Genomic DNA, 27335 nt, shown 5'->3' with positions numbered 1-27335 from the left:
AAGAGCTTATACTCTACAGGAGAGAGGACCCTGCTGACCATAAGAGCTTACACTCTACAGGAGAGAGAGGACCCTGCTGACCATAAGAGCTTACACTCTACAGGAGAGAGAGGACCCTGCTGACCATAAGAGCTTATACTCTACAGAAGAGAGAGAGGACTACGCTGACCATAAGAGCTTACACTCTACAGGAGAGAGGATCCCGCTGACCATAAGAGCTTACGCTCTACAGGAGAGAGGATCCCGCTGACCATAAGAGCTTACGCTCTACAGGAGAGAGGACCCCACTGACCATAAGAGCTTATACTCTGCAGGAGAGAGAGGACCCTGCTGACCATAAGAGCTTATACTCTACAGAAGAGAGAGAGGACCACGCTGACCATAAGAGCTTACACTCTACAGGAGAGAGAGGACCCTGCTGACCATAAGAGCTTATACTCTACAGGAGAGAGAGGACCCTGCTGACCATAAGAGCTTACACTCTACAGGAGAGAGAGGACCCTGTTGACCATAAGAGCTTACACTCTACAGGAGAGAGAGGACCCTGCTGACCATAAGAGCTTATACTCTACAGAAGAGAGAGAGGACTACGCTGACCATAAGAGCTTACACTCTACAGGAGAGAGGATCCCGCTGACCATAAGAGCTTACGCTCTACAGGAGAGAGGATCCCGCTGACCATAAGAGCTTACGCTCTACAGGAGAGAGGACCCCACTGACCATAAGAGCTTATACTCTGCAGGAGAGAGAGGACCCTGCTGACCATAAGAGCTTATACTCTACAGAAGAGAGAGAGGACCACGCTGACCATAAGAGCTTACACTCTACAGGAGAGAGAGGACCACGCTGACCATAAGAGCTTATACTCTACAGAAGAGAGAGAGGACCCTGCTGACTATAAGAGCTTATACTCTACAGAAGAGAGAGGACCCTGCTGACCATAAGAGCTTATACTCTACAGAAGAGAGAGAGGACCACGCTGACCATAAGAGCTTACACTCTACAGGAGAGAGAGGACCCTGCTGACCATAAGAGCTTATACTCTACAGGAGAGAGAGGACCCTGCTGACCATAAGAGCTTACACTCTACAGGAGAGAGAGGACCCTGTTGACCATAAGAGCTTACACTCTACAGGAGAGAGAGGACCCTGCTGACCATAAGAGCTTATACTCTACAGAAGAGAGAGAGGACCACGCTGACCATAAGAGCTTACGCTCTACAGGAGAGAGGATCCCGCTGACCATAAGAGCTTACACTCTACAGGAGAGAGAGGACCCTGCTGACCATAAGAGCTTATACTCTACAGAAGAGAGAGAGGACCACGCTGACCATAAGAGCTTACGCTCTACAGGAGAGAGGATCCCGCTGACCATAAGAGCTTACGCTCTACAGGAGAGAGAGGACCCTGCTGACCATAAGAGCTTATACTCTACAGAAGAGAGAGAGGATCCCGCTGACCATAAGAGCTTACGCTCTACAGGAGAGAGGATCCCGCTGACCATAAGAGCTTACGCTCCCTCTTTCTCACCTGTAGAGTGTAAGCTCTCATGGTCAGCAGGTTCCACTGTATCTCTCCGCAGAGCTTACATTCTACAGAAGAGAGATTTATCCAGTGACCCGAAAATGGAAGATGACTCTACTGTGCAATCTGTGCTCCACTGGGACCCTCTGATTGGTGATGACGCTGGTGCTGACCCACACTGTACAAGGTGTGGTAATCTGTAAGATGTCATATCTGCAGGGCATTATGGGAAAGCAAAACATGATATGAGCCCGCTCTCTGATGCTTCAGCATTGTGGGAAATGATATCGGACAAGGCTTTTTTTTTAATGTGAACCGTGAATTGAATCTCAAAAAGATTCGAACTCGCATGAAATTGTGAATTTCAGGAAATTCAATTTGAAATCAATTCTCCGCAAATTGGTATTTTTGTTTCTAATATTACTATACTAGATGGCAGCCCGATTCTAAAGAATCGGGAGTCTAGAATCCATATATACTTTATTTATTCAAATGTAAGAATAATACAATTAATAAATAATAGTAAGAAAGAACAAAAAATGGCTGCACTCACCAGCTCTTGACAATTCTTGACAGTACGGCACATTTCTGATTGGTCGCTCGCGGCAGGCGGCAACCAATCAGAAAAGTGCCGCGCACCACGAAGGCATATATCTTTGTCCACCCTGAGCAGGTGTAGGACACTGGTGACGTCACTTATCTCCGGACATTATCTCCGGACAAAGCCACGGAAGTTGGCACAAATTGCCGGAAGTAGTATTCTAGGCAATTATATATTAGATTTTAATGTTATCAGTGTTTACCTTTGAACGTTTATATTGTATTGTCCTGTCACCAGCCATGTGTACGATTATCGGCCGAAAGCCTCTCTGGAACCAATAATCACCCCATGTAAAGGTATCTTTATAAGTTAAAGATTCAGAATACTATGACTTTTATCATATCCTGAACAGTCAAGTTTTTTATGAACCGTTAAGGTTTTCTGGTTGAAGTAAAAAAAACTCTGAGTGTTTACAGTTTGAAACCATAAAATGTTGAAAAATTATGTCATTCTTGAGTACATCACTCAATGGTGCTCATAAACGTGTCAAATTTGATCTATAATATACTTTAATATACGTTACTTTAATCTTTAATATACTTAAGAACGGGGCCCCAGACATCACACAGGGGGTCTGAAACACCGCACAGTGGTCCAAAATATCGCTGTGCTCTGCCTGGGGCCCCATATGCTGCCTGGGGCCCCTGTGCTCTGCCTGGGGCCCCTGTGCTCTGCCTGGGGCCCCTGTGCTCTGCCTGGGGCCCCTGTGCTCTGCCTGGGGCCCCATATGCTGCCTGGGGCCCCTGTGTTCTGCCTGGGGCCCCATATGCTGCCTGGGGCCCCTGTGCTCTGCCTGGGGCCCCTGTGCTCTGCCTGGGGCCCCATGTTCTGCCTGGGGCCACTGTGCTCTGCCTGGGGCCCCATAGGCTGCCTGGGGCCCCTGTGCTCTGCCTGGGACCACTGTGCTCTGCCTGGGGCCCCATATGCTGCCTGGGGCCCCTGTGCTCTGCCTGGGGCCACTGTGCTCTGCCTGGGGCCACTGTGCTCTGCCTGGGGCCCCATATGCTGCCTGGGGCCCCTGTGCTCTGCCTGGGGCCCCTGTGCTCTGCCTGGGGCCCCTGTGTTCTGCCTGGGGCCCCTGTGCTCTGCCTGGGGCCACTGTGCTCTGCCTGGGGCCCCATGTTCTGCCTGGGGCCACTGTGCTCTGCCTGGGGCCCCATAAGCTGCCTGGGGCCCCTGTGCTCTGCCTGGGACCACTGTGCTCTGCCTGGGGCCCCATATGCTGCCTGGGGCCCCTGTGCTCTGCCTGGGGCCACTGTGCTCTGCCTGGGGCCCCATATGCTGCCTGGGGCCACTGTGCTCTGCCTGGGGCCCCATATGCTGCCTTGGGCCCTTGTGCTCTGCCTGGGGCCTCATATGCTGCCTGGGGCCCCTGTGCTCTGCCTGGGGCCCCTGTGCTCTGCCTGGGGCCCCATGTTCTGCCTGGGGCCCCTGTGCTCTGCCTGGGGCCACTGTGCTCTGCCTGGGGCCCCATATGCTGCCTGGGGCCCCTGTGCTCTGCCTGGGGCCCCATATGCTGCCTGGGGCCCCTGTGCTCTGCCTGAGGCCCCTGTGCTCTGCCTGGGGCCCCATATGCTGCCTGGGGCCCCTGTGCTCTGCCTGGGGCCCCATGTTCTGCCTGGGGCCCCTGTGCTCTGCCTGGGGCCCCATATGCTGCCTGGGGCCCCTGTGCTCTGCCTGGGGCCCCATATGCTGCCTGGGGCCCCTGTGCTCTGCCTGGGGCCCCATAGGCTGCCTGGGGCCACTGTGCTCTGCCTGGGGCCCCATAGGCTGCCTGGGGCCCCTGTGCTCTGCCTGGGGCCCCATATGCTGCCTGGGGCCCCTGTGCTCTGCCTGGGTGTAGGACACTGGTGACGTCACTTATCTCCGGACATTAGCTCTGGACATTAGCTCCGGACATTAGCTCCGGACAAAGCCACGGAAGTTGGCACAAATTGCAGGAAGTAGTATTCTAGGCAATTATATATTAGATCATAATTTCACAACAGACTGATTTATTTCTGGTTATATCATTTACATTGTGAACTTGATTTATTCTTTTTTCCTAAATTGTCAAATTGTCATTTTATAATTTTTTTTGGGGGGAAGTAATATGTCAGTTTTCTCTCATAATTTATATTTAGGTAATGTAAAATTGATGTTGGTTTAATACTATTTGGAGACGATTCCCGTGGGTATAATGCTATTAAGAACAGCTCTGCCAGTGTAACAGTGGATGTTAGAGCTGCGTTCAGATACAGAATCCACAGTTCTAGCCTCTCTAATAGGGACATGATCTGGTAGAAAATGAAGAGTTTAATCCTAGCCATTTGTAGCTCCCACATGGGAGGCCGGCAGCTGCTGTCCATGGTGCTGGAATAATAAAGCCTCCGCCGCCCAGCAGGCGCTCTCCCTGGTGCTGAATGGGAATATGCACTGCAAGGACAAAGACTATAGGGGCATCCATTCTACACAGCGTTCTTCCCCTTTTTCCGCTCATCACATTGTACACTTTCTCCATCGAGCCCCGCGACAATCATGATCATGGAGAACCTACAGGCAGGGAAGCCGAGCTATAGGTTGGTATGGCGGCAGATTGGTGGCCACTCATGGAGAAAATGAATTATTGCAGAAATAGCTGAATGCACAGAATAATGTTTAGCAACATTACATAAAAGCTCGCACAAAGTCACATCGTCATGGAAACAGATCGCGTAACCAATCCAAGTGATAGACAACTTCAAGCCCCCGATTAGTGGGACGGCCTTGGACCAGTTTATGGGTGTTTCCAGCAATTATTCCTATGGAGACCAGTTTCCATAGTGAGACTTTTACAACCAATCCAGTTCCATAAAAATCAATCTTGAAAAGTCTAATTGATTGTTTTCATACAATGTTGTGCTTCATTATGCTGCAAATAAATAGTTATCCGCATAGCCAAACATAAAGTGAAAGTGTGAGGAAAAGTATCACATATATAGAAATATTTACAGAAATATAGGAGCACACACCCCGTGTTGGGGACACACTTATGATACGGCACAATACATGAAAGACCCACATTGAAGCATCTACTATAACATGCAATTAATTTGAAATGAATCTTTCACCAGGTTTTTGCTATGTAATCGGAGAGCTGCATGATGTAGGGGCAGATACCCTGATTCCAGCGATGCGTCACTTACTTGGCTGCTTGCTGCAGTTTTCATAAAGTCCCTGTTTTTTCTGTAGTATATGTAGCAGTGCTCAGAATGCTGAGCCCTGCATAACTCGGCTCACACCCCTGGGTTTTCATTGGCTGTAAGCAATAATCATCAACATTAACAGAAATAAACACGTGAAATAGATCACTCGGTTTGTTAAGACTCTATATAATATATGAGTTTCACTTTTTGTATTGAAAAACTGAAATAAATTAACTTTTTGATGATATTCTAATTTTGTGAGAAGCCCCTGAATGTAATGATTACCAGTGTGATGTGTGATGGCCGCTCTCTGCTCTCCTGACCTCACGGCAGAGCTGTGTGTGAATATACCGGACACATCTGTTGGTTCCTCTCAGCTTCTAGCTCACTGGCACACAGTTTTGTGATACAGCAGAGCTGTAAGAGCTGCAGAAACTGTTTGTAAGGAGACAAAGTTCATTTTAACTCTGTTAGTTCCTTGTCTCACACTGGTAACTCCCCTTAATGTAAAATCAGCTCTGGAGGCAGAGTTATCTCCAGACAGCGTCCTCCCTGTAGTCCTGGAAGGTCATTTACATATAAGAAAAACGTGGATTTCTCTGGAATAAAACATCAGATTGCAGATATCAAGGTGTCATGTTGTTCAGCTACGTATGACCTACAGTCCCATATAGATGGCTGAGGAGGGGTGATGCTACTGATAGATGCCCTTTAAAAATGGTTACAGAGTATTATAGCTACATCACTGAGTATTCAAATGTAGTGGCAGGGAATGTATCTGTGATGCCTGTCATAAGAATATAACCTTGATATATGTCCTGTCAATGATGTATAATATGTGTGTAGTTACTTCTGGATAAATCAATGCTTATCAGATTAGCAAATTACTGAAAGGGGATCCGAACATCAATGATGTAATCATCAAGGATAAATATGTGTAGGAGTAGTAAAACCTATCTTTTAGTAGTCAACAATAGTTAAAAATGGGTCTGGGGCTGTACAAATAACATAGGAAGAACAACACACAGATGATAAAACAAAGAGCAGTGTAGAATAAAATAGGGTTTTATCTCACCTAATAGGTCATCAAAGGATTGGAGGGGATGATTACTATTTAGACCTAGTCAACTCTCCGTTGTGAAGCCTCCCGTCCTGACCAGGATCGTGCTCCTGTGTGGTCCTGTCTCACTAAAGTCTCCTTCATTTCTCTCCTGACGGGTTTCGCTCCAACAGTAGCGAAAGACTCATCAGGGGAGCAAGGATATATGAAGGGCTTACACTATGGGTTCAGCTACATGTTAGAACCCTTACCGGAATCATGGGGACAAATACCTGGATGCCTGAGGTGAGAGGAGCCTTGCATGGCAGCAGAGTGCTGCGCGGCTGGAGAGATAAATGGCTGACTATCATCTGTATGTTGTTTTTCCTATGTTATTTGCACAGCACAGCCGCATTTCTTATCTATTGTGGACTATAAGAAGTTCGGTTTTACTGCTCCTGCACATATTTATCCTTACTGATTACAACACAAATCAGTGCTTCCAAACAAACATGGGAAGTCTGTGGTTTTATTTTCACCTAAGGCTACTTTCACACTGGCGTTGTTGGCTGTACGTCGCAAAGCGTCATTTAGGAGAAAAAACGCATCCTGCAAAGTTGTCAGCAAGATGCGTTTTTTCCCCATAGACTAACATTAGCGACGCATTGCGACGTATGGCCACACCGTCGTGCGACGGTTGTGTCGTGTTTTGGCAGACCGTCGGCACAAAAAAAGTTACATGTAACTTTTTTTGCGCGTCGTGTCCGCCATTTTCGACCGCGCATGCGCCGCCCAAACTCCGCCCCCTCCTCCCCGGACATTACAATGGGGCAGCGGAAGCGTCCTAAGACTGCTTCCGCTGCCCACGTCGGGCATTATTTTCACAACGTGCGTCGCATAGCATAGCGACGGCCCCGTGCCGACGCTAGTGTGAAAGCAGCCTTATGCGCCAAAAAATGCCACAGACGTCTCACAGGCAGAAGCTGTTTGGCAATTCTAGTAACAATTTATGTTTATTTTGGGAAAAAGTCTTTACATGTGAGTTGAGACAACGCTGCATAAGAAAAGAAAGTGTCTGTGGGATTAAAAATGATAAAAATAGAATGCATTGTGTATTGGCACGTTGTTAGCGTCCTGTTGACCAATATTGCCATGGCTGAGGATGTTTCCAATGAATGGCACTATCATTAATGATGAGCGAACGTGCTCAGATAATGTTATCTGAGAATTCTTGGGTGTTATCTGAGCATCTTGGTCGTGCTCGGATAGTATGTTCCAGTCCCCGCGGCTGCATGAGTCTAACCCACAGGCAATCCCCACGTGTTGCGGCTGTCTAACAGCCAGGAATCATGCAGCCGCAGGGACTCAAACGTACTATCCGAGCATGCTCAAGATACTCGGATAACACCCAAGCACGCTGAGATGACATGTCGTTATCCGAGCTCGTTCGCTCATCACTAACTTTCATTTGAAAAATTAAAGCAAATGTCTTATTTTCTCTTTTTTCGCCATAGTTTTGCCTCAACCGCATCCAATGATTTACATGAGAATCCAACCAGTTATCATGCCAATCCAATATATTTATCCATTTATCAATTATTTTACAAGCTTAGTGCCGCTATCCCCTGTGTAGGGTGCGCTCTATGGATTTTATAGTTCACTTATAAAGATTGTATGATTCGTCATTTATAAACTAAATTATATGATTGAAAAACAATTTATAGATATGATAAAAAATATCAGTATTGAGCAAGATCCATCAACAATGTTAAATTCTCTGTTGGCGGACGAGAGACATTACGGCAACAGTGTGAACCGTCACACCAGTGGGAGGAGAGGTCCACTGGGAGAAATACATTGTGAAAACAAACAGCAAAAAAGACAAGAGGGTTTCCCCTGGGATACACCGTGGAAATGTCACTAAATAGGGCTGGATGACAAGGTGCAGGGTTAGGATGGCTGAGCTGCTGTGTACAGACTTCTCACACCACACACACTTGCAGGAAAAGCACTTCATTACATCAGCCCTGCTAGAGACATTGCCTCGATAAACCGCACGTCCATCATTTGTTTGGAAAAGCACATTAATCCAACTATAAAAATGGCCTGTGCATCTGATTTGACATTTTCCAAAATTTACCAGAATGTAACAGAATACGTTAATTTAGATCAAATTTTGAACACTCTTGACCAGAGTTTTGAGATTACCAGAGTATACCAGCATAGTTCATTGAATGCTTCTGGCATAGCTAAAATGACTGCTTTAAGAATTGTTGCAATAGAATACAATTAAATAGTTGCAGACTGTAGTAATGTAACTAAAAAGTTGATAGAATTCCAGCACCTGGTGTAAAATGTTCATTCCGTTATCAAATCATAGTTAAAAAACATGTGCCACAATCATAAGCAGAGCCTTCGCATTTCGAATGTGTCCACACTTAATTATAGCTATAATTAAAGATATTGTCCAGGCTCCGGACTCAAGTCTACAGCTACTTTATGTGACTGCACACTTGTGATTTCTCACAGCGAGCAGTGTGCATAGTGTCAGGATTCTCTAGTACTGGCGCCGAGACCTGGAGGGCGCGAGACCATAAGTATGCAACTTACATGACCACCCGCTCTCGGTCACAACACTGAAGAATCCTGACACGGTGCCCACTGCTTGATGTGAGGATTCACAACTCTACGGTCACATAAGGGAACACATAAATCCATCATCGAAGCTCGCTGAAGTTGAAAGTTTCAAGCTGAAATCCCTTACTGATATAAATTGTGTCATTCATTGAGAACAACCTTTGAAACTGTCAATGAAAAACAAAATTACCAATCAACTCAGGTCTGGATTACTAATCACTTGAAAAGCCCAGTGAAAGAAAAAATGAAATCACGGGCAAATCCAATTTGTGTGAATTTCATGACAGAAGCTTATAATGTAGTGTTTATATCCCCTACTTGCCTTCATGCACTCCCTACAAAATCTGGGCCTACTCCTGAAGAGATGGTGGATTGTGTCCGAGGAGATCAGGGAGCTGCTCCCAGACCTGGATCAGGACACCAGTGGAAACCACTCAGCAGCAGATGCACTGACAAATAATGTCACCAGTGGTTATCAATTGGTTTCAGGTCTTGGGAACTTGAGAAACAATCAATCTTAGTGCTGTCTCTAGCCACACGTGGCTGGACACTGTTCTGCACCAGGAGGAACCAGCACCAGCATAAGGTCTGACAATGGCTTTGAGAATTTCATCCTGGGAACCTAACAGCGGGTAGACCATCACTGACCCACCAGGAAACCAGTCATGCTGGATGATGATGCATGCTCAATGTCTCCAGACTCTTTTCCATCTGTCACCTGCTCTATGTGAACTTACTCTTATCTGTGAAAAGAATGTGGTGGCTTTAAGAGATTGGTCAAATATTTTGTTATTTGGTGAATATCAAGCCATCTGCATGGTGTTCAGTGGTGAGCACAGGTCCTGATAAAGGACATCAGGCCCTCATGTCACCTTTGTGGAGTATGGCTCGGACAGTTTTGTCATAAACATGCCTACCATTAGCTCATTGGAGGTCATTTTGTGGCAGTCTGGCAGTCCTCCTCTAGCTCCTCCTTGCACAGAATACCAATACTACATCTTCTAAATTATGCTATTTAATTACATATATGTGAGGTTAAAAAAAGGAATGGCACAGTGGAAAGTGCGTCAGACCAAGCAGGAGGAGACAGTACATAATAAACATGTATAGAAATGTATAACATTAAGTAACTAAATTGTTACAAAAGTACCACGGATAATTTACTGAGACAGAGTACAATGGTGATCTAGGGGTTACATGGCCATAGCACAGTAAATCAAATAGTAACAGACACAATGGCCATCCTGAAACCACAGATCTATATGTTCACTCAAGAGGAATCAAAGAGTTACCCAAGTCATAAATATGGCAAGAAATTATCGGCAAATAGTATCTGTGGACTCCTGATGGAATGACGCCAGACCCCGACACGTATTTCAGCACAAGACTTCATCAGGGAACGGTGCAACACCAGCAAAGTGCTCTAACACTGTATGTCCCAGGCCAGTATATTGTAAAAAGAGCTGTTATTAATAAATGGCAAGCCATAATTCAATGGAAGCAGAGGAAGGACATCACTAAGGGCGTCAACCAGAGCACATAAGACACAAGGCAACATGGTGCGACACAAAGCCGGTAGACTATGCTGCCCAAGATGCCTCCACACCCCACAAGCATGCACACGGTCAAACAGCAGGTAGCAAATGGCCAAATAAAAAGATGGGACCAGGAAGGGGCAGCAAAGCATAGCAATACATGTCATTAACCAGTTCAAGACCGAGTCATTTGCCTCAATCATGATCAGACAGATTTCAGGGTTTTAATTTTTAGCACATGTGTTTTAAAGAGCTATAAAAAAAATTAAGTAATCAGTGACCAGCGATGACCTCCATGACATCACTGCTATTCACTGATGCTGCGCTCCCAGCAGCTCATTCTCCAGTGGTTCTTAGCCTGGACGGTCGTAACTTGGCACCGTCCAGGTTGAAAACTGTTTATCCCCTGACATGGATTATGGTGTGGGACAGAATGAAGGACAGCTGAGGGAAATGGTTGTTTATTATTTTGTTTTATTACAGGAGACGAGGGCTTCAATGGAATGGGCGTTAGGTGAGTATAACTGTGTTTGTTATTTTTAAATAACAAGCGAAAAGTGTGTCTTGTTATTATTTCAAATAAAGGCCTTTTTCTGGTTATGTGTTTACTTACAATATAACTATAGGATTAGTAATGGATAGGCATTTTTATAGACACCACGCCATTACTAAGCTGTGGGCTTGATGTCATCAGACAATACAAAGGCGACATCAACCCCACAAATATGAACTCCTCTTGCCATCGCCACCGCCATTTAATAGATGCAACTGTTATGGGTGGCTGTAATCTGCTATTTTTAGGCTAGGGAAGATAATATCCATGGACCCTTTCCAGTCTGAGAATACAAGACCAAGTTGTCTGCTTTAGCTTGGCTGGTTGTCAAAAATCGGGGGACAACATGCCGTTTTTTTAAATTTATTTATTTCAATAATTTAAAAAAACAGCATGAGGACCCCTCTGTTTTTGATAACCAACCTTGCTAAAACTGACAGCTGATGGTTGCAGCCAGCAGCTGTCAGTTTTGCCTGGCTGGTTTTCAAAAATACAGGGAAACCCATGCCATATTTTTCTTATTATTATTTATTAAAAGCAAAGTCACCAGCTGATGAATACTCCCATCAGCCGCCTGCTCTCGCTGTTATTAGTGGCAGCAGGAGTAGGCCTATTAGCTGACGCCAGTGACCAAATGTAAATTTTTTACATCTTATCACAGCTGTGGGCTTATGCTGTCATTTGACAGCATGGGAACTGCGGCTCTATGACCGGAGGTAATTATTTTTTATTTTAGCGCCGATGAGAGGCAGTGTTTGTCGCGCTGTCATGCACATAACATCACGAGAAACACCCGGTGTTCGGGGAGCCATTCTCAAACAGTAACATGGATTGTACAATAGGTGTTCGGTACAGACACCAACCATTACTGTTCAGATTCTTACATCTTTACCAATGAGTAAAAATTTTTAAATATTTGGTTTCAACAGAAGGCAGGTTGTTTGCTAAAGGGCTTTAGAGTGGTACAATAATGGATGTCTGCAGGCAACAATCAAGCATGGTGGAGAGCTATTGCAAGTTTGGGGCTGCATTTCCATAAATTGGTGTCCTTTATTTTAAAAAATACAGGCAGATAATTATCCATCTTATAATACCACGAGAGAGGCAACTGATTGGCTTCAAATTCATTCTTCAGCAGAACAACGACCCAAAACATTCCACAAATACCATTAGGAGCAATCTTCAACGTAAATAAGAACAGGGAGTCCTGGAAGTAATAAGGCCTACACATAGCCAAGATCTCAATATCATCAAGTTTGTCTGGGATTACATGAAGATATGGAAGGATTTGCACAAGCCTCATACACAGAAGATCTGTGGATACTTATCCAAGATGTTTGGAACCACCTTTCTGTAGACTTCTTTTAAAAACTGTTCAAGTGTACCTAGAATATTTGATGCTGTATTGAAAGCTTAGAATGGTGACACCAAATATTGATGTGATTTAGATTTCACTTTTGTTCATTCACTTTGCATTTTGTTAATTGATAAAAATTAAACTTTTAACACTTCTACTTCTGAAAGCATTCTGTGCACAGCATTTGTTCCGACATCTACCTAAAACTTTTGCACAGTATTCTATATTTGAGAAAGATTTAATATTTTCGTCTCTTTTATTATGGGGACATTTTCCAGGAGGTGTTAGGTCCTTGTTCAAGATTTTGGTTCACTTTGCCTAATATACTGTAACACGTGTATGTAGAATAGATATTTGTCACAGTTTTCATTTCAACAGCACTTCGGACAATGATTTTTCAGTCTTTCCATTGTATTTTATTAAACGCCATTATACAAGATGTCATGCTTCAAAAGCTTACCTGTTTAGCACATGAGCATCGTCGTGTCTACTCTCTTGAATGTTGTAGCAGCTGCTCTTGGACTGTGGAATGGATTTGTGCTCGGACAACATGGTAGAAGCTGCAGTGGTGATTATAGCAATCCCGTCTCTCACTCGAGCAGGAAGGTCATAGTCCCACTCATCATAGGACACAGAGATGAGTCCTATAGGGAATTCAACTGGCACAGTGTCAGTGTCTCCAGCCACCAAGCTGGGTACAATCCATGTGTAGCCATAACCAGTCAATCCCACTGAATGGGCCACTTCAAATATATAGGTGGCTTCTTCTTTTGTGCAATACAGCATGATGACAGGACTCTGGAGCTTCTTAAGTTGGTTTTGGATCTTAGAGTCATTGTCATCTAAAGACATATCCAGATGTATAACTTCTTCTAGTTCCCAACCTACAAAACTATTTTCAATGGTGCTCCGCACCTTAGTCTCGAAGTCTTGGTATCCAGGGAAGTAGGTAGTAACAATGGAGAAAATGTACCAGTCATATTCCTCCATGATGTTAAGCATTACAGATGCCTGTTGTTCAATCGAGGGCCCAAACTGGAAAAACATTGAAGATTCTTCCTGTAATGACAAGAATTTATTCTAGTGAATAATAATGCAGATATTTCATATTCAATGTCACATATTCATGTTACACAGCTACATACTGTATCTTGTGAATCGAAAAAAAGATCTAAGTATATCAAGGTTAACTTTTTATTACAAATCCCAACTGATCTAGAGAATTGTGACCCTGAGGAGATCTGTAGTTATATATATATATATATATATATATATATATATATATATATATATATATATATATATATAATATGTCAGGAATGGTGTGAAAAAAACAATATATATAGCTTTCAAAGTGATTTAAGCCAGACAGTTGGCATAAACACTTTGATGAATCGACCCGTTAATATCTGATGCCTTCACATCCGCTGCTGGACCCCAGCAATTAGATCAATGAAAGCTTCCATTTCCTTGGACATCTAGTGAGTTCCATTGTAAAGAAGATTATCAGTATTGTTTCCAATGTGAATTACAGCTAATAATTATTCCTGACTGAAGACCAAAGAATAAAACATTGATGCTGGTTTATATCTACAATATGAAAAAGATAAGTATGAAAGAAGATAAGAGTGTTTTACATTGATTTGCTTTTTCTTTACTTGATGAACATTTTGATACTTGTTTTTATGTTTTCTGGAGTTCATTTGGAGCACCTGTATGCATGGTCGGGCAAAACTAATTAAGAACGTCTCACCGAAGCTGGCGTGTGCCTCCGTGTGACTTTCGTAGCATTTCTGGCATAAGTAATGGCACATTTTTGGATGAAATTATTAGGTGGATGTCTCCATGCCCTATCCCACCCATGCTCCACCTACGTTTGCCAAGTTGGCCAGGACTGGCGTGAAAATTCCAAAAATCCCAATATCTTTGCGCAACTTTGCACTGCACAAAATATATATATTTAGTTTTCAAAGTCTTTTAAACCAAAAAATTGGCATAAGCATGTTGATGAATCGAGCCGGTAATATCTCATGACTTTACAACTGCTGCTGGACCTCAGCAATTAGATGATGCTGGTCTATATGCACAATATGAAAAAAATATAAGTATGAAAGAAGATGCTGAAAATGTTTTACATTTGTCTGTTTTTACTTTACTTGATCGACATTTTGATACTTGCTTTTTGTTTTCTTGTTTTTGCATTTACATTTTTTTCTTCTATGACACTAGATGTCAGCTCACCAGATGCACACTGCGGGCTGGTAAACCAAGGACATGTTACTTTCCAGCCTGTTGTGATGACAGAATGTGACATTTCATTACCACAAGTAGGTGGAGATTAGAATAACAATTATTCTCTCCTCTGGTGGCAGCATAGACAGGCCGGCCATCCTTGGAGAGCATTTGTATGGTTTCAGTCCGAGTCCACTGCTTCGGCATAATACACTTGCACTATATGAAGATATATTATGTCTCTATTTAGATATCAACGCATGCACAAACCAGTACAGTTACTGTGAGAGATGAGCGAAACAGGCAAAATTTAAATTTTACAATTTGCACATTTTCCAAGGATTTGAGGAAAAGTTATTCTCCTTGAATTTAATGTTCCTCTTTATGTTCTAGGGTCTGTAATAAAGGTAATATGTAAAAAATAAAAAAAATCTTTACACTACTTTACCACTCACTTTTCCAGCACCTTCGCTCCTCATTGCCATCAATTATGTCCTCATCACATCTTCTGATTCCTGCCGCTCAGTTCTCCAAGCTCTCACGATGAGCCAGGACTTCTGGCAATGATGAGGCCCAGCCAGTATAGTTCTGTGCCAGTGCGCAAAAGGTCATGACGCCATGAAATCACGAAGTGCACCGTGACCTTGCTCGCGTATGCACAGAACCACCCAGGCACTCATCAGAGCAGAACTTCCCAGCTCAGTGTGAGAGGCACATAGATGCTCATGCCAGGAATCAGAAGATGAAATGAAGACTGGACAAGTGGTGGTGAGAAGCGATGGGGCCCGAGAGGAGAGCAGTATGGTGAATATAAGGATTTTTTTATTATTTTTAACATTTTCATGTTCCTTTATGGATCTGAAAAATGGTGGCCAGAGGCGACCATTTTGCTGAAATCACGAGGAAGCGTATTACTAAAAATTCACATTTTGGTGAATGCAGATTTTTGGATAATTTTTGGATAAATCAATGCCACTTAAGTTTATTCTCTTGTCTCTAGTTACCATGCACTAGATCTCCCTGTGTCTGCAGGGGTTTCCTCTGGGTTCTCTGGTTTCCTCCCACCTTCCAAAGGCATACTGATAGGGAATGTAGATTGTTAGCCGCAATGGGGACAGCGCACATAATGTCAGTAAAGCGCTGCAGAAAATGATGGCGCTACATAAATGAGCATAATGAAGAAAAAATATATAGACTGTAGAACTGTTGTTGATTCGCTGGGTCAATGTAAGAATCACTAACAAGAAACCAGTGCATTATATATATATTTACAGTGGGGGAAATAAGTATTTGATCCCTTGCTGAATTTGTAAGTTTGCCCACTCCAGACCTTTGCCAGTCTCCAGACCTTAATCCCACAGAAAACTTACAGAGGGAGTTGAAGCTCTGAGTTGCCAAGTGACAGCCACAAAATCTTAATGGTTTAGAGATGATCTGCAAAGAGGAGTGGACCAAAATTCCTCCAGACATGTGCGCAAACCTCATCATCAACTACAAAAAAGTCTGACTGCTGGGCTTGCCAACAAGGGTTTTGCCAACAAGAATTAAGTCTTGTTTGCCAGAGGGATCAAATGCTTATTTCTCACTGCAAAATGAAAATAAATGTATATAATTTATACAATGTGATTTTCTGGATTTTATTTTTGATATTCTATCTTTCAATGTTAAAATTAACCTACCCTTAAAATTATAGACTGTTCATGTCTTTGTTAGTGGGCAAACTTACAAAATCAGCAAGGGTTCAAATACTTATTTCCCCCACTATATATATAAATCTATCTATCTATCTATCTATCTATCTATCTATCTATCTATCTATCTATCTATCTATATCATAGAAGCAAACAACTGCTTTGTGTTATTACTATTGTGGAGAACATGTTGTACTGTGGCATGGTGGTGTTATACGGGGACCACTGTGTTGGCACTATAGAGTGTTTATTTCTCTACTTTTTGGCAGAATTACCGTGTGGTACTGCTGTGTGAGAACAATGTCTCTGTGGGCATTACTTGATGTGAACTTTGTTTGGGATCTAGGGTAACACCAGTTTCTTTAGCAATCATTTAGCAGTAATTCACTTGTGCACAGTCCTGACCTCTATTCATTTTCTGTTTCAGATTTTAGAAGCAGTTGTTGCTTTAGCCTTGGGAAAAAGGTTCCTAAGTTACTGATATACATGATAAATTAGCAAAATGAATATATACTAACCCATGTGTCAGTGTCTTAAATACCCCACTAATAATTGCACTGTACACGATTATTCATTCCTGGAAACTCTCATGAAATCAAATCGTGAAGTCACAATTTTCAGACAAGATAATACAGTCATTAATCTTGAGACGACACATAGAAAAAAATATGGTGAAGACATTGCTGCTATTACTAATTATTCCTTAGCTCAAAATTCATAATATCATATTTCAATTGTAGTCCCTCTGTTACCTGACTCAGGTGTTTATCCCTTTGTGAACTGTACACATACTACCTGTATATAAAGTGTGGTTACAGTGTGTGTATATGTGCAAAACTGTGTACTGTGTGTATACAGTGGCTTGCAAAAGTATTCACCCCCTTGGCTTTTTTACCTTTGTTGTTACATTACAACCTGTGTTTAAATATTTTTAGAATGCGATTTGTGTGTGATGCATCAGCGCTAAATAGTCTAAGTTGATGAAGTGAGAAAATATAGGCATAAATTACATTTATGGGATCAAATAACTAAAAATTGTCATGTGTATATGTACTCACCCCTTTTGTGATGAAGCCCCTAAAAATTTCTGGAATTTAAAGAGTTTTCTTAATAAGTCACATGCTTAATGAAAGAAAGTCCACCTGTGTGCAAGCTAAGTGGCACATGGTCTGTCAGTGTATACACATATTTTCTGAAAGGCCACAGAGGCTGCAACACCTTTAAGCAAGAGGTACCACTAAACAAACACCATGAAGACCAAGGAGATCTCCAAACAAGTCAGGGACAAAGTTGTGGAGAAGTAAAAGTCGGGGTTGGGTTAGGAAAAAATATCCCAATCTCTGAAGATCCCCCAGAGCACCATCAAGTCCATTCTCATCAAATGGGAAGGACATGGTACCAAAACAAACCTGCCAAAGAGGGCCACCCACCAAAACGCGTTGTGGATAAATAGCCTTTTCTTCATCATTTCTTAAGAATTGATGCACTTAAGCAGCGCAGCCCACCTACATGTTCCTCCAACTGGATCCAATATCTCCTGGAGGATTTATCCACCAGCTATGGGGCAGCAGCCGCTACTTTTCCTTCATATCTCCATAGGAGTTGTGCCTGTCACACCTCCACCAGGTGAGTGTAACCAGTACTCTCCCTCCATAGGGTATTGTGCTCTCTGCTTCTCACTTCCAGATTTACACAGTGATTTGAGCCTGGAATAGAGGTTCACCTTCCAACAAGACAATGACCCAAAGCATACTGTAAGCCCCCCCGCTCAAGCCCTAAAGCAATACAGCGGGGGTCTCATGTCCTTACAATCCCTGCTTAATTAGTTCTATTAGGGTTTTATTTGGAGCCATTTTTATGTTAATACAAAGTCAAAATCTGTGGTGATTTGTGACATTCTATTTTTAGCCAATTTTGAGCGGCAAGCCTGCTGCATTTTGATTGGCTGTAAGAGCTTTTGGCGGTTTTTTTCAAGTTATATAGCCTGGCTGGCAGCTTGATTTACCTCAGTTGCTGGCGCAGAGTGTTGTGAATTTGCTTTTTGCTCCCTCTAGTGGTTACTAGTTTTTTGACTCTGGTTTTTCTGTCTTTCCTTTTATCCGCACCTGGGTCGTTAGTTAGGGGTGTTGCTATATAAGCTCCCTGGACCTTCAGTTCAATGCCTGGCAACGTAGTTATCAGAGCTAGTCTGCTGTGCTCTTGTCTACTGATCCTGGTTCCAGTTATATCAGCTAAGTCTGCCTTTTGCTTTTTGCTATTTGTTTTGGTTTTGTATTTTTGTCCAGCTTGTTCCTAATCTATATCCTGACCTTTGCTGGAAGCTCTAGGGGGCTGGTGTTCTCCCCCCGGACCGTTAGACGGTTCGGGGGTTCTTGAATTTCCAGTGTGGATTTTGATAGGGTTTTTGTTGACCATATAAGTTACCTTTCTTTATTCTGCTATCAGTAAGCGGGCCTCTCTGTGCTAAACCTGGTTCATTTCTGTGTTTGTCATTTCCTCTTACCTCACCGTCATTATTTGTGATCGCTTCTCCAAGATGGTCCATTTGGTTCCTTTGCCTAAGCTGCCTTCCTCTTCCGATCTGGTTCCTGTGTTTTTCCAGAACGTGGTTCGTTTGCACGGCATCCCTGAGAATATTGTGTCAGACAGAGGATCCCAGTTCGTTTCCAGGTTCTGGCGATCCTTTTGTAGTAGGATGGGCATTGATTTGTCGTTTTCGTCTGCTTTCCATCCTCAGACTAATGGACAGACGGAGCGAACCAATCAGACTTTGGAGGCTTATTTGAGGTGTTTTGTCTCTGCTGATCAGGACGATTGGGTGACATTCTTGCCGTTGGCTGAGTTTGCCCTTAATAATCGGGCTAGTTCCGCCACCTTGGTTTCGCCTTTTTTCTGCAACTCTGGTTTCCATCCTCGCTTTTCTTCGGGTCATGTGGAGCCTTCTGACTGTCCTGGGGTGGATTCTGTGGTGGATAGGTTGCAGCAGATCTGGAATCATGTGGTGGACAACTTGAAGTTGTCACAGGAGAAGGCTCAGCGCTTTGCCAACCGCCGCCGCGGTGTGGGTCCCCGACTACGCGTTGGGGATTTGGTGTGGCTTTCTTCCCGCTTTGTTCCTATGAAGGTCTCCTCTCCCAAATTTAAACCTCGTTTTATTGGGCCTTACAAGATATTGGAAATCCTTAATCCTGTATCTTTTCGTCTGGATCTTCCTGTGTCGTTTGCTATTCACAATGTATTTCATAGGTCCTTGTTGCGGCGGTACATTGTGCCTGTAGTTCCTTCTGCTGAGCCTCCTGCTCCGGTGTTGGTTGAGGGCGAGTTGGAGTACGTGGTGGAGAAGATCTTGGATTCTCGCCTCTCCAGGCGGAGGCTTCAGTACCTGGTCAAGTGGAAGGGCTATGGTCAGGAGGATAATTCCTGGGTGGTCGCCTCTGATGTTCATGCGGCCGATTTAGTTCGTGCCTTTCATGCCGCTCATCCTGATCGCCCTGGTGGTCGTGGTGAGGGTTCGGTGACCCCTCACTAAGGGGGGGGGTACTGTTGTGAATTTGCTTTTTGCTCCCTCTAGTGGTTACTAGTTTTTTGACTCTGGTTTTTCTGTCTTTCCTTTTATCCGCACCTGGGTCGTTAGTTAGGGGTGTTGCTATATAAGCTCCCTGGACCTTCAGTTCAATGCCTGGCAACGTAGTTATCAGAGCTAGTCTGCTGTGCTCTTGTCTACTGATCCTGGTTCCAGTTATATCAGCTAAGTCTGCCTTTTGCTTTTTGCTATTTGTTTTGGTTTTGTATTTTTGTCCAGCTTGTTCCTAATCTATATCCTGACCTTTGCTGGAAGCTCTAGGGGGCTGGTGTTCTCCCCCCGGACCGTTAGACGGTTCGGGGGTTCTTGAATTTCCAGTGTGGATTTTGATAGGGTTTTTGTTGACCATATAAGTTACCTTTCTTTATTCTGCTATCAGTAAGCGGGCCTCTCTGTGCTAAACCTGGTTCATTTATGTGTTTGTCATTTCCTCTTACCTCACCGTCATTATTTGTGGGGGGCTTCTATCCAGCTTTGGGGTCCCCTTCTCTGGAGGCAAGAAAGGTCTTTGTTTTCCTCTACTAGGGGTAGCTAGATTCTCCGGCTGGCGCGTGTCATCTAGAATCAACGTAGGAATGATCCCCGGCTACTTCTAGTGTTGGCGTTAGGAGTAGATATATGGTCAACCCAGTTACCACTGCCCTATGAGCTGGATTTTTGTATTCTGCAGACTTCCACGTTCCTCTGAGACCCTCGCCATTGGGGTCATAACAGCAGAGCAAAAGAAGAGACACCGCGCTATTATGGAGAAACTTATGCAGGAATTCTTAGCCAGGGCCGGAGGTGAGGACGGCTTGGACTGGCTGAAAAGCTGTCTGGCCATGAAAGAGCTACCGGCAGCCCCAGAAGCCATTCCTTCCCCTCATGAACCGGAGTCCCTACCTCCGCAGCCAAGCTCAGTTCCTGCCGCCCAGACTGAGGCAAGCTCCGGATCTCGCCTCAGGAAGCCGAGGTCCGCCCCACCTGCAGCTGCGAGTTCCCCAGCTCCTAGGCGCACAGTGAGTGAAGCAACGAAGAAGCGGCAGCGCCGTACCTCAGCGAAGTCCCGCAGCCCTGTGCGGGATGTCGGCCGTCGCCCTCAGGATGAAATGCCGACGTCACAGGAGACGGCCGGAAGATCGAGAGAGGGGCAGGGCCGTAAAAGCGCCGCGGTCCCCTCCTCTTCTCGTTCCAGAGCGGCCATCTTTGCATCGGAACAGCAAAGAAGGCCGGCTCTATTAATACCTGAGCAATCCTCCGAGGAAGAAGAGGACCTTCAATCAAGCACTATCAGAGAGCTGTGCTCGCCTATTCCCGTGGGCTCGAGCGCAGTCGGCTCTGGAGAGCGACGTCAGGAAACACATCAATCCAGGGGTGAGAGCTCTAACACTTCTTTTTCCCATGGTAATTTGAGGGATATCATTAAATCTGTCATTTGCGAAACATTGGGGGACGTAGTATCCCTTCCCACAGGGGTGTCTGTTACTAATGCTGCACGTTCTGAAGTGCCTTCTGTTAGCTCCACTTCTATGAATCCGTTTAAGGAGGCACTAACGTGTGAGCTGTCCCCTTTAGGTTTCCACTTAAGCCCCTCTGTGAAGGAGCTTATCTGGAACAATAACTATATCGACCTGTTTTCTCTGCTCCCTCGCAGGGATCACCCCCCAAAACCTGAAAAAAAAGAGGACAAGGCGGATTTTGATGATACTAAGCGCAATATTAGATCTTTTAATAATTGGCTTCAGGCCTTCGTTATATACGCTGCAGTTTTGGGGGAGAAATCCCCTAATCTCTGCAGCAGCTTGTTTCAACACGTCGATATTATTCTAGAAGCGTACAGGAACTTTGGCGGGGCTGCATGGCTTCACTACGATGAGGCATTTAGACACAAGTTATCAGTTCACCCAGAGGTCAAATGGGGTATGAAAGATATTGGCCTGTGGATTAATCTAATGCTCCCATCGAGGCATGTTGGCACCAGACAGGCACCCAATTCCTTTCCTAAAAAAGGCGTCTGCTTTGCCTTTAACGAGTCCTTTTGCAAGTGGAGTAATAACTGCAGGTTCAGACACGAGTGTTCGTTTTGCGGCAATCCCCACCCCATGTCCAAATGCTTCAAGAAGCAAGCGGCCCAGCAATCTTCAGGTAAAGACCCTAATGTTAAAGGCCCAGACACCAGTGAGTCTGGCAAATATGGTCAATTGGCTAAACAGATTCCCAAACAAGGAGAGTAGCCGACTCTTGTTTGAAGGGTTTTATTTTGGTTTTTTTGTTCCTCAGTTTGAGGGGAAAGGTTGCGTTGTAGTCAAAAACTTATCTTCCATTTCTGCTTTTCCGGAAGTTGCTAGGGAAAAAATCTTCAACGAATTAGAATTAGGAAGGGTGGCTGGCCCCTTTTTGTCTCCTCCATTCGAAAATTTTCGCATCTCACCCTTAGGGGTGGTTCCTAAAAAAGATTCCGGTTCATTTCGCTTAATCCACCATTTATCTTATCCTCCGGGTCAGTCGCTTAATGACGAAGTCGACAAAGATTCGTGTTCAGTGTCCTACTCCTCTTTCGACGGTGCTCTAGACTTGCTAAGAAAATTTGGCCATTTATCCTTAATGGCCAAATCCGATATAAAGTCGGCTTTTAGACTCTTACCTGTGCACCCTAGGGGTTTCAATTCATTGGGCTTTCATTTCGATAACTGTTTCTTCTTCGACAAATGCCTTCCAATGGGCTTTTCATTGTCCTGCTTTTACTTTGAAAATTTTGCAAGTTTTCTTCATTGGGTTTAAGAAACCAGTGGTGTTCAAGCCGGAATTCTCCACTACCTTGACGATTTCCTCTTTGTTGGCCCTCCTCACTCCCTCACATGTAAAGCCACTTTGGACAAATTTTTACAGTTGTGCGCACACTTTGGCGTACCGATCGCCCAGGAAAAAACAGTCGGTCCATGTAATTTAATCGAATTCTTAGGGATCACAATCGATTCCAAAAAATTGGTATCTATTCTTCCTGAGCTTAAGGTTAGGAAGTTACGCCTTGCCCTCTCCGAATTTTTGGCTAGTGAAAAAATTACACTGAAGGATCTACAGGCGCTACTTGGCCTCCTTAATTTTGCTCTTAGGGTAATCCCAATGGGTCGTGTATTTTCAAGAAGCCTCTACGAAGCCACAAAAGGCGTTTCTTCGCCGAAACTTCACATCAGAGTTCGCTCGGAACTCAAGGAGGATGCAAAAATTTGGTTATCATTTTTGTCCGACTTTAATGGCAGATCAATTTTACAATCTCCATTTGTCAATGCGGATTCCATCCCGCTGGTCTTTTCCGTGGATGCTTCTTTAGGCGTCAGTCTTTTATTTTCATCCCATTGGGTTCGCCTGAACTTCCCGGAGGAACCTAACCCGTATAGGTTTACTAATAATTCCATGGTCATTGAGCTCTTCGCTATCTTTTCTCTCATTTTTCTTTGGGGCAATAAGAAACAAAATTCAAGAATTATTCTAAACTCTTCCAATCAAGCGGTCGTTTTTGCCATCAACACATTATCCTCCAAGAACCTTTGAGCCACCAAAATTTTGAGACAATTAGTTTTATTGTGCTTAAAGAACAACTTATGGCTGAAGGCAATAGCAGGAGTTAGCAAATTTAATAACTTAACTGAGCTGTTATTGAATAGTCAGTGGATTAATTTTTTCCAACAGGTGCCCCTAGCGGACAAAGAAGCGACTTATTGTCCTCCATCAGTTTGGGACGTGATCTCAACTTAGTCCAGCATTTTATAGAGAATTCCCTGTCCAAAAGATCATGGGCTGACTACTCAGCCGCATGGAAGAGGTGGACTGAATTTTGTGATCTTCAAGGATTTGAAGTCTTGGAATCTGATCCTTTGTCGGCCTTGCAATTTGCCGAATCCCTTCTCAAAAAGAACTTGTCTTACTCGGCGATAGCTAAATGCTTCGCAGGAATCTCCTTTTTCATGAAAGCGCATGGTAGAGTAGCCCTAACTGAGCTCTTTCTTGTGAAACAATTTTTGAAGGGCTTAAAACGTGAAAAATTCTTACCTGATTCTAGGCGCCCCATTTCTTTATCATTATTAAAAAGCATTTGTTCATCATTGATTAGTGTTTGTTCTAATCCGGAAGAAGCCCTGCTTTTTAACGCCATTTTTCCCATCTGTTTTTTCGGAGCCCTCAGAGTGGGCGAATTAGTTTCCCTAAAAAAAGCTGAACCATCTGGGCTCAGGCTGGAAGATATTAAAATTTTTGATTCATTCCTTTTAGTGTTCATAAGAAAATCTAAAACGGATCAGTTAGGGAGAGGTAGTGAACTTCGTTTGAACGCCTTTCATGACCCAGTTATTTGTCCGGTTTTGAATTTATGTAAATGGATTGTTTCAAGGCCTGCTGTGCAGGGCCCTTTGTTTTTGCACAAGGATAAATCCCCTGTCACAGTATTCCAGTTCAATTTTATCTTGAAAAAATGCCTATCGTTCCTGGGCAAGAGTCACCTTAGAATATCTTCCCACTCGTTTAGGATAGGTGCAGCGACAGAGGCCTCTAGAGCTGGTTTGTCTGATGCCAAAATTAAAAAAATGGGACGGTGGGAATCTAATCGTTTCAAGCTCTATGTTCGCCATAATCTATATGCTAACTAATTATTTAATTTTTTCCAGGACCAAACATCGTTTGGATAGTTGGCCACTCGTTTGTTTTTTGGGCCCAGAAGAGGGCTGGTCAACGCTGTTATACGGAGAATCTTTCATTTAACCCTTCTATCACTCAGGTTTTTTGGCATAGTGTTCGAGGATTGAAGTGGGCTTCGTTGGTTTTCGAGTTAAAGAACTGTATGTTGAAATTTCCTCTTCCAGACTTAATTATTATCCATTTATCGGGTAATGATCTCGGGAAAATCAATACGCTAGTTCTTTTAGCAACCATGAGGTCGGATCTCATATTTTTGAGGCAAAATTTCCCGTTTTCATGCTTGGTTTTCTCCAAGATCATCCCCAGGCTTTTTTGGCAACAACAACAATTTTCATTTTTGGATAAAATCCGTAAGAGGGTGAACCGTTCAATGATGAAATTTTTTCCTTTGCTTGGTGGTTTTTCATTTAGGCACGAAGACCTGGAGGGGTTTTTACCCGGGATGTTCAGGCAGGACTCGATCCATTTATCCAATATTGGTCTTGACATTTTTAATTTAAATTTGGGGAACATAATTGAAAAATGGCTGTGTGGTTTGGGGGGGCCTCGACTTGGTTAGTCTTGGCCTTGTGGGGAAAAATCACCCATGTATGGGTGGATTTGGACATTTGGAATTTTGGAAAAGTGGAAATATATTATATGGAAGTTTATTTATTGGAAATATTTTAAGGAATTTTATGTAACCCTGAATAAAACCGCACGGCCATTTTATGCCAATCTTAAAAGAAACTTGTCTCCGGTGTATTATTTGGGCAGGGGTTTTGTGAGGACATGTAAGCCCCCCCGCTCAAGCCCTAAAGCAATACAGCGGGGGTCTCATGTCCTTACAATCCCTGCTTAATTAGTTCTATTAGGGTTTTATTTGGAGCCATTTTTATGTTAATACAAAGTCAAAATCTGTGGTGATTTGTGACATTCTATTTTTAGCCAATTTTGAGCGGCAAGCCTGCTGCATTTTGATTGGCTGTAAGAGCTTTTGGCGGTTTTTTTCAAGTTATATAGCCTGGCTGGCAGCTTGATTTACCTCAGTTGCTGGCGCAGAGCAAAAGAAGAGCCCACCCTCCCGCCCTTTATAAAGTCGTTCCTCCTGTCGTGTGGTTTTAATTGTGGGGAAAAATCACCCATGTATGGGTGGATTTGGACATTTGGAATTTTGGAAAAGTGGAAATATATTATATGGAAGTTTATTTATTGGAAATATTTTAAGGAATTTTATGTAACCCTGAATAAAACCGCACGGCCATTTTATGCCAATCTTAAAAGAAACTTGTCTCCGGTGTATTATTTGGGCAGGGGTTTTGTGAGGACATGCTAGAGCAGCACTCCAGTGGTTTACGGGGAAATGTATAAATGTTTTGGAGTGGACTAGTTAAAGCCCAGACCTTAATTCAATTGAGAGTCTGTGATCAGACTTGAAGATTGCTGTTCACCAGAGAAAAACATCTAACATGAAGGAGCTGGAGCAGTTTTGCCTTGAGGAAAGGGCAAAATCCCAGTGGCAAGATGTGGAAATCTCATAGAGACTTATCCAAAGCGACTTGCAGCTGTAATAACCGCAAAAGGAGGCTCTACAAAGTACTGACTTTAGGAGGGTGAATACTTATGCACACTGAAGTTTTCAGTTATTTTGTCCTATTTGTTGTTTGCTTCACAATAAGAAGAAAACCAAGTGTTCACAACTGTAGGCATGTTCTTTACATGAACTGATGCACACCCTCCAAAAAAAACACAAAATTCCAGGTTGTGAGGTAGTAATATATGAAAAATGCCAAGGAGAGGGGTGTATGAATGCTTTCGCAAGCCATTGTATGTTTCTACCCTATTGGAAATATTTAAATGACAAAACCAAAAATGTGGTCATTAATCGCTGACCCCAGAGCATGTTAACCAAACAATAATATGAAAAAATCCCTTAAAAATAATAACGCAATATTTAAAAAAATCGGGCCATGATCAGTAAATGATTTCGTTATTGCTGACATTTCCTTCAGTGCTTTATGATTTTCAGTATTTTTTTTCACAGGCTTGCCTTATTTTGGTTGGAAGGGATTTAGAGTATAAATGGAATCTGCCAGTAATATCAACCTCTCCCCAAATCACATGTATATTGGAATGCAGGTCTTTGAAATGTAAATCCATCAACACCTTTATATCTTCTATCTGTTGCTGTATTCTCAAGTAATTAGCTTTTTCATATAGAGACAAATATGGCATTAAGTGCTCTGGGCATGGCAGAGTACTTAATACACTGTTGCCTCCCACAGTTGATTTTCCACCAGCACCAGCCTATAGTTGGAAACCACTCCCACCTTCCTTTAAATAGTCACATGACCCATCAGCTGATCGCCGGTCCTAGAGTTCTTCTTCTATGCAGACCAGCTAGGGGTGTGGAACTCACCTGTGATGGTGGTGTTGCTGCTGTTTGAGTTCTGATTCCTAATGCCATTTGCTCTGCTGCTGCGGAGCTTAGCAGCAGAGCCGGAGCTGAGTATTTCCCTTTTTATCTCTTTTTGTCTCTTCCCCTGTGTGTTACCATCTGCAGTGCTGAGGCTTGGGTCCTTGCTGGCCAGTGCACTAGCCAGGGAACATTGAGGTGACAGTCAGGGATGAGACACGTGACAGCGGTGGGGGGGAGGACCCACTTAGGGCATTAGCAAAGCTTAGGGACAGGCACAGGTTGGTGTCAGGAGGTGTCCCATTTCCCGCTAAGCCATGACTAAGGCTTATCGCTGAAACACGTAGGTTTTTC

At 43.6% G+C, this 27335-nt stretch overlaps 1 protein-coding gene across 1 annotated transcript in view; it reads right to left on the bottom strand.

The window, feature by feature from the left end:
• The window catches only part of GRIN2B (glutamate ionotropic receptor NMDA type subunit 2B), an 820631-nt gene that overhangs the window by 394400 nt on the left and 398896 nt on the right, over positions 1 to 27335 (bottom strand). The window contains exon 4 of the mRNA XM_077276818.1: positions 12870 to 13468. Coding sequence (XP_077132933.1) covers positions 12870 to 13468 — 599 coding nt within the window. The remainder of the gene's footprint in view (positions 1 to 12869; positions 13469 to 27335) is intronic.

Source organism: Ranitomeya variabilis, chromosome 8, assembly GCF_051348905.1.
Source record: "Ranitomeya variabilis isolate aRanVar5 chromosome 8, aRanVar5.hap1, whole genome shotgun sequence".
NCBI lineage: Eukaryota > Metazoa > Chordata > Amphibia > Anura > Dendrobatidae > Ranitomeya > Ranitomeya variabilis.
The sequence above is the reverse complement of the archived record's forward strand: the minus strand, read 5'-3'. Positions and strand labels throughout refer to the sequence as shown.